At 41.3% G+C, this 8754-nt stretch overlaps 1 protein-coding gene across 1 annotated transcript; it reads right to left on the bottom strand.

The window, feature by feature from the left end:
• Window positions 1–1004: 1004 nt before the first annotated feature.
• LOC133418282 (NADPH oxidase organizer 1-like) lies at window positions 1005–8548 on the bottom strand. Its single transcript, XM_061706817.1, is given in 9 exon segments — window positions 1005–2388; window positions 2390–2453; window positions 5013–5130; window positions 5473–5571; window positions 6959–7188; window positions 7262–7445; window positions 8072–8144; window positions 8264–8344; window positions 8446–8548. Coding segments are annotated over 9 exon segments (1554 nt in total). The 5' UTR covers window positions 8521–8548; the 3' UTR covers window positions 1005–1758.
• Window positions 8549–8754: the final 206 nt, after the last annotated feature.

The raw sequence follows: 8754 nt of genomic DNA, 5'->3' as shown, positions 1-8754 counted from the left end.
TGTCAGTTTTATGTTTTATTTGGGGGCATTTACAATCGATTAAAAATCAAAAAGAGGCGATAAATTTAGCTGTTGAGCAGAAATGTTGCTAATTTTGCATCAGCTCTGAATCCTGTCATCTTCCATCAGCTTATATGTTCACTCTTTTTTTGTCTCTTTTGTTGCTGTTGGTGGGCGGCACGGTGGCCGACTGGTTAGAGCGTCAGCCTCACAGTTCTGAGGACCTGGGTTCAATCCCCGGCCCCGCCTGTGTGGAGTTTGCATGTTCTCCCCGTGCCTGCGTGGGTTTTCTCCGGGCACTCCGGTTTCCTCACACATCCCAAAAACATGCATTAATTGGAGACTCTAAATTGCCTGTAAATGTGAATGTGAGTGCGCATGGTTGTTTGTTTGTATGTGCCCTGCAATTGGCTGGCAACCAGTTCAGGGTGTAACCCGCCTCCTGCCCGATGACAGTTGGGATAGGCTCCAGCACGCCCGCGACCCTAATGAGGAGAAGCGGCTCAGAAAATGGATGGATAGATGGATGCTGTTGGTGGATATTCATCGATAGTTTCAGCGAATCTCCTAAAGCCCAAGGAAACAAGTCAGCACCAGGCTGCGGGGGTGTGGCCACAAATGTATGGCATATGATAGACGCCACATTGGTCACACCATCTGTCTCTGATTAGTTGTTTGTCTTCGGTTGCAGTGATTTCATAAAAAGATGGGGCCAGGGAGGGATTAATTTTTTCCAAGATTATATTACTATTGTAAAACTGTCAATTCTATACTGACAGTTTTATCAAATATGACAAAAAGGTTGAAACATTACAAACATCCCCTTTAAACTTTAAGTGGAAGCACATTCCCAAAATAAAGCACAGCACTTATAAAGCGCCATATTCTTCCCTTCCATTCATTACATGATTATATCCAACAGAGGAAAGACGACAAACATATTTTGACTTTGTGTAGAAAGAAATTGTCTTTATGTGACATATGGTACAACTTACAACACTGATTATTCTTCATGCTTGTGAAATGTGAAACTGTTGCTCCAGTGTCTCTCTGAAGCATCTTAGTAGTAATTATTTCGTAATTAATGCTGTGATTTCTGTGCATTCCAAACAAATGATACAGAAGAAAAGGAGAAGCATTCAGTAAAGTGACAATATTTAACCTCCTGAGATCCAACAATCCACTTAAACATCTCATAACAATATTTACCAATGTGTTGTTTCTACCTGCTGTGTTGTGCTTCATTGAAGCTACATTACACTTGCCGTGATCTGGATACAGTGGAACCGCAATATAACGGATCGTTTTACTTTGTATTTAATTGACAGAAGATGGTGTCCAGTTAGAACTCAACATCACCCATCCCATGCACCAGTGAGGTAAGTTTGGATATGATTTCAAACTTTTCAAAGCTTTTTTTTATTTGTATTTACAATTTTGAAATGTAATTGGTGTTTTTAGGCCACAAAAAAGTGCTCCAATTTCCAGACAATTGGATTTAACGGACAACCCCGCACAGGTTTCACTGTACTGTAGAAACAGATTTCAAGTTAGTTGCATTATATTCCCTCTCATGTACAGTCAGGTAATTGTGGAATCACTGAAGTGATGAAATTTGGAAAAAATTACATTTGGCCTACTCACTTACTTCTGTTTGGACCAAAAGAGGTTAAATGGAGAATTAAAAAAAAAAGAGTGAATGAGAACTACCATGAGTAAATCACTATAACTCCGGTGTGGAGTAATTGGAATGTATCTCTACAAGCGAGTGTGGATGGTCAAATCAGGCGTTATCTGGAGCCGGGTTTTGGTCTCGACAGCTGCTTTACGGGTCATGGTGGAGCACCGGTTCAGGATCTCCTCCTTCTTGGGTCTGGGTGGCACCAAAGGAACAACCGGGCCCGTGTCGCTGCCTCTGGAACTGAAACTCCCAGAACTCCCAGAACTTGCATAACTCAAAAAACTGGAGCTGGAGTTGCGACGCTCCTGGTTTCTGCGCTCGCTCGGGTTGACACTCTGTCGAGGGGAGGGTCCCAACACGTCTGCTCTCGAACGTGAAGGCGAGTTGCTGACCGAGGAGAAGGTCGACTCTGTGCTTGAACTCGTGCTGATGCTATGAAGGCGGCTGTTTAAGCGGGTATCATTCACCTCAACCCGGGCGGGTATACCAGTCTGCGTTCTGGTCTCTGACAGAAGTTCCATAGATCTGGCTTTGGCCAGATAACCACGCCCACTAGATTGAGCTCTGGGCTGGACTGCAGAAGGTCGCCCTGCATGGGTTTCCCTGACGAGCTGGGCTGAAGAAGAAGGAGAAGCATCTAGAGGTAACCCGCTGATGGTCTGGTTGTGGGTGGATCTATTCAGCTTACTCTGTAAGTTGAAAAGTCCCGTACTGAGGGTTGTTGTAGGGTTGGAGGTACATGGAGGGGACGTAGCCCACCTTGCCATTGTATCTGAATAAAAAGAATTATATAAAAACATTGTTTTAGTCATTTTTAAAATTTGCGTTCACCATTATATCCTGTTTATTTCATCAACTATCTCAGACCTTCTCTTTAGCCTATATTAAACTTTGCAACCTATTGCATAATGTTTTTTTCTGAGGGCAGCTTGGTGGAATAGTCAGTGGTCATCATGTCTAAATCACAGTTCTGAGATTCAGATTTTGAATATTGACTCCTGCCTTTTTGTGTACATGTTTTCCCCATGCTTATGTGAGTTTTATGACATTACATTAATTAAAGACTCTAAAAGAGTGACTGTGAGTGTGAACGGTTGTTTGTCTCTATGCGATTGGATGGCAGGCAGTCCATGGTGTACTCTGCCTCTAATATAAATTTAATTCATACTTTTATACTTTTGTAATTAAGTAGCTTTCAAAGTTCATACTTTTTTACTTTTACTTAAAGACCCTATAAAATGAATTCAGAGATTGTTTCTAAATACAATATACATGTTTGAAGATAATTGCTGAAAACGTGAAAAGACTTTGTAGTATTGAATTGTGGAGATGTATCATGAAATGTTTTTTTTTCTTTTACTCTTTCTGTTTTCCTCATTTTTTTGGGACATGGCTAAAATGGCACCCAGTGACACACTTGGGCGTCCGTCATGAGTCGCACCTCCCTACACTACACAAAAACTTGAGCTGCCCAGTGATGTAGTTAGCTTGCAAGCTAGCGACAAAGTAGCATGAATTTTTCCACAGGGCATGGCTTCACGCATTCCACGGACACACCTTCTGCTTTTGCCAGCGAAGACAATGGCTTGATTATTTTTAGGATTTTCAAGCCTCATTTTATATAGAACCCAATTCCAATGAAGTTGGGGTGTTGTGTTAAACATAAATAAAAACAGAATACAATGATTTGCAAATCATGTTCAACCAATATTTAATTGAATACACTACAAAGACAAGATATTTAACGTTCAAACTGATAAACTTTATTGTTTTTAGCAAATAATCATTAACTTAGAATTTTATGGCTGGATGGGACACGTGGCAAAAAAGACAATTGCAAGGAATTTAGGGATTTCATCATCTACGGTCCATAATATCATCAAAAGGTTCAGAGAATCTGGAGAAATAACTGCATGTAAGGGCAAGACCGGAAACCAACATTGAATGCCCGTCCGTGACCTTTGATCCCTCAGGCGGCACTGCATCAATATCGTCGACATCGATGTGTCGACGATATCGCCACATGGGCTCAGGAATACTTTAGAAAACCAATGTCAGTAAATACAGTTCGGCGCTAAATCCGTAAGTGCAACTTGAAACTCTACTATGCCATGCAAAAGCCATTTATCAACAACACCCAGAAACGCCGCCGGCTTCTCTGGGCCCGAGCTCATCTAAGATGGACTGATGCAAAGTGGAAAAGTGTTTTGTGGTCCGACAAGTCCACATTTCAAATTGTTTTTGGAAATTGTGGATGTCGTGTCCTCCGGGCCAAAGAGGAAAATAACCATCCGGACTGTTATGGACGCAAAGTTTAAAAGCCAGCATCTGTGATGGTATGGGGCTGTGTTAGTGCCAATGGCATAGGTAACGTACACATGAAGGCACCATTAATGTTGAAAGGTACATACAGGTTTTGGAGAAACATATGCTGCCATCCAAGCAACGTCTTTTTCATGGAGGACCCTGCTTATTTCAGCAGGAAAATGCAAAACCACATTCTGCATGTGTTACAACAGCGTGGTTTCGTAGTAAAAGAGTGCAGGGACTAGACTGGCCTGCCTGCAGTCCTGACCTGTCTCCCATTGAAAATGTGTAGTGCATTATGAACCGTAAAATACGACAACGGAGACCCCGGACTGTTAAACAGCTGAAACAAGCAACATCAAGCAAGAATGGGAAATAATTCCGCATACAAAGCTTCAACAATTTGTGTCCTCAGTTCCCAAACGTTTATTGAATGTTGTTAAAAGAAAAGGGGATGTAACACAGTGGTAAACATGACCCTGTCCCAGCTTTTTTGGAACCTGTTGCAGCCATAAAATTCTAAGTTAATGATTATTTGCTATAAACAATAAAGTTTATCAGTTTGAACAGTAAATATCTTGTTTTTGTAGTGTATTCAATTAAATATAGGTCAAACATGATTTGCAAATCATTGTATTCTGTTTTTATTTATGTTTAACACAACGTCCCAACTTCATTGGAATTGGGGTTGTACTTGGCGATTATTTTAATCATTCAAATTTGGCATTGTTAACAATCCTCTTCTCTATGGTGTGTCAAATTTGAGAAAACATTTATTTTCACTTTACTCCTAAGGAGTTGAATCAGTACTTTTCAGTTACTTTTACCACAAATATTTGTACTTCTACTTAAAAACCACCTCTGATATTCGTGAAAGAAAGTAGTTAATTATTAATCACTCATTTTCGCCATAGTCGATCAAAGAAATCTGGTCGAGTCCTCAGTCAACACTACGGAGTCGTTCAGTAAAGGCAAATGTTCTGTATGATTAGTGCATTATTCGTAATAGGTAAGACCGGGTTACCTGGTGAGCCACCAGCCATCGTCAGACATTTTAAGCACCTCCACCACAGAACCAATGGGCACTGACACCTCATCAGCCTTCTTGGTAAAGTAATTCCTCACAGCACAGTAGAGAGCACCTTTATTGTGACAACACACAAAAACAAGCTCATCAAGGCTTTCATGAAAAAAAACTGCTAGGCTGCAGGACAATACATCAACGAAAAGTACTACTGCAAATCTTTTTGTCATGTGGCATTTCACTAATTGCCATGTTTTCTTCCACCTGTGTGACCTGAACAAGTTGCACTTGTTAATTGCGACTCATTTAGTTTTGGGTTTTTTAAATAGACCAAGGTGTATGCCCTATTGCCATCTTTTGTTAGATTTTCAAACCAATTTTGCTTCAAAGTGTATGACACACTGAGTCTGAAACACAAAATGTAACACTCCTAAATGTTAATAGCAGGCAAACATCATACCTTCCTGCTGAAATACTCTTTCATCATCCTTTTCTTTTTCCAGATAGGGAGCAGGAAACCAGGCAATACACTTGTCTTCATTTTCCACCAACCACCAACCTGATAGGGAGGGTAAATACATAATCAGACAGGTAGGAATTGTTGCCTTATCTCCACTAATGTTTGGTTGAGAGGGACTACCCAAAAAGTAGATAAACTTCTTTGAGGAGTCAAGGACTATTTCAAATTTGCTGTTGCTAATTGTTATTGGTGTAGTATTGCACACTTTATGTGACTGAATGACTCTCTGTACTTGTTCTAAATGTGTATTTTGTTACAGTGGGCCATATTTTCGTGACCAATGTACATAAATCCGGCGCGGCAGTCAGTGCAACTGTGCACCAGGGGCGGGTCAGACAGGTGTTGGTCATTTCATAGACCAGCGCAGCCCGGCAGATCCGAAAGTGGGCGGACCGTGCCATTGTGAGTGTGTTCACCGCCGATTTAATTCGCCACCAATCAAAGTGGCTGCTCTCATTCCCTTTAAATGTAGCGCAATGACAGTCTTGACAGAGACTGTGAGGCAAGGACGATCTGGAATCGCAGCGATCCGTACGTGAGTGGGGCATTGTGACTGCTCTTGGCCGGTGTAGCAACAATGTGAGTGGGTACCCTTATTAAATACAGAATGAGCTGGTGATAACTGCTGTCGATTTTAATGTCCTCAGTATCTCTCTGGCTGATGCCCCGATTAAATTCACCAATATTGCTTTAGACAAGCTGCGCGAGCAGTTGGATAAAGCAGGTGCCTACCCATCTGTTTTTGGGTTAAGATAAATGTCAGAAATGTCTAAATTTCATTCAATTTAGCAATGAAAAAAAACTATAAAATATGCTGCACACATGATATGTGTGTGTGTGTGTGTGTGTGGAGATTATATAAACACACCGCTGTTTAAATAAATTTAAAAAAGACCACTAAAACAAGTGACCTTTATTAGAGCTTATTCAGAGGCAAATGTTGGTAGGTGTGTGTTGACTTCATTCAACATGAGTTTGAATGTGATTGGTTAATTCTGACCACAGCCACATCCTCAATTATAAGAGGGTGGGAACACACAATGTTTCCTTTTTACTTCCCCTCTCGAAAATATATATTTTTTTCAATTGAGTTAAACGGGTTTTAGGTGACATTAATGGAGGAAAAAAAATCTTGAAATCATTTATCTTGATCTCATATACTGTATGTATATCACATTGGCATTTAAACAGAGGCGTGTAGACCTTTTATATACACTGTATGTATTTCCGATGTATTTTCCACTTCTTGATGGATAATTTTTCTCAGGTAAAGGGGTGGGATTTCTGATTTAAATAAGTTTTGACTTCTTACCCTTGCAGTACAAGATGTTTCAGTGTACAGTTTTCATTTCCATGTTCTTATACCGAATGTTCGAAATAAAAGATTCATTCAAAATATGTAGATTTGTACAGTTGACTGACTGACCAGCAGGGTCCTTAATTAGGACTTCCAATGTTTCATCCAGGGCCACTTTAAAGGGGCGGTTCTTGGTGTCTTTGGTCTCGTAGGCAGCCACACAGCGGTACGTCTCAGTGACAAACGGCCGAGTGACGGAGAAACCTCCTCCGCCCCCAACTCCTCCTCCTCCTCCTCCTCCTCCTCCTCCTAATCCTCCTCCTCCCCCCAAGCTGACATCTGACAGCAGGATCATGACGCTGAGTGACGCACAAGTCAGCATGTCAGTTGGTCTCTCCATCGCCGTTGACTAATCATTGAGGAGAAAGCTACCTGTTCTTGGTGAAGTCTTGGTCCATGTCGCGGTCGAGTGGCGTGAAAAACTGGGTGACCTCTGAACTACAAGTGACCATTTGGTCACACATGAGCAGCTTGTTGCAGTAGCTCGCCAAGGCCTTCATCCGCTGGATAGATCGCGTCGATCCTCTCTGCTGGAGGCCGTTCGTCTGAGCCTCCCCTGAGAAGAGGACACACATTCGGTCGCTTTAAACAAGGAGGAATAATATGAAGATTGATGGCCTCTAGCCAGGCGTGTGACCCTGATGAGGACTAGGGTTTTATTGTGTTGCATTGCTTTTATCTCAGTGTTTTTATTTAGTCATTTTTATTTATTGCAACCTGTCTCATTACCTATTTACCATATCGTCCATGACTTTGTCTTATTAAGTGTTTGCTGAGGCTGAATGTACATTTGGACCGAGAAGCTTGCAAATGAATTGCCCACACTGGGATCAATAAAGTAGTTTGAATCTGAAATCTGAATCTGATTTAAAGCACGTCATAGCATGATCTTCGTCATGATACACTCAACAAACATTCACACAAATAAGATGCTTGGATACTCTCCAATTGCTCTTCAAGGTGTTTTTAGTAGTTGATCTACTACTATGACAAACATAAAATAGAAAAAGATTTTTTTTTTAATCGACTATACTGTACTCTACTGGACTGCAGAGTACTATACCACTATGGACTGTGCAAAACAAGCAATGCCTAATAAGCAGCCACCACTAAAGAGGCCCCGTACAGTAAATGGATGAGGATTTATTCTGTTGTGTACTATAAACCTGAAAAAAATCTTACCTCTAAATTTTGGGATCATTCTGCAGTTATTCTGTGAAGGGTTGAAGAGGGGAAACTTCTTCTTCAGCTGCCTCTGTTTGGAGGGAGTGGGGGGGGGGGGATAGGTTTTAATCTACTAAAAGAAAAACGTTTTTCAGACATTTGAGAGTGGAGAGGTGTCAATTTCGAACCATTACTTGAAAAGAAACGTACATGAAAGTTCTTGAAATCATCATAAGACCTGTAGACAATCACTTCATTCTCATCTGACCACAGCACTGACATCATGAACGTCTGTAAAAAGTCCCCAAAAATATGATGATTAAGAAGAATACAATTATCTCCAAATGCATATTTTTGGTGTTACAAATTCCCTTTTGGAGCCTTTCACTCACCTTGAGTTTTGGTGTCTCCCTGTGCACGGCTGCAATAATGCGAGCTGAGAACACAAAAGGCTTTTCTGCAGGCATCTTGCGCGATTTGACACGTGAAAAAGAATTCAATCGCAGTTTGAGGGCACTCTTGCAGTGCTGCTGCTCTTTAAATATACTTTGCCTGGTGGGCGGAGTCTCAGCCGCAGCGACTGCACGCGGGCTGCACGCATACGCAGACGACGAGATGCGCTCAGCTGCAGGATAGATTCAATGCAAGCGCTCTGCATTTGCTCATTTAGATAGATAGATAGATAGATAGATAGATAGATA

Source organism: Phycodurus eques, chromosome 19 (assembly GCF_024500275.1).
Source record: "Phycodurus eques isolate BA_2022a chromosome 19, UOR_Pequ_1.1, whole genome shotgun sequence".
Classification (NCBI taxonomy): Eukaryota; Metazoa; Chordata; class Actinopteri; order Syngnathiformes; family Syngnathidae; genus Phycodurus; species Phycodurus eques.
Note: the sequence above shows the minus strand (reverse complement) of the source record. Positions and strands in the feature narration are given on the sequence as shown.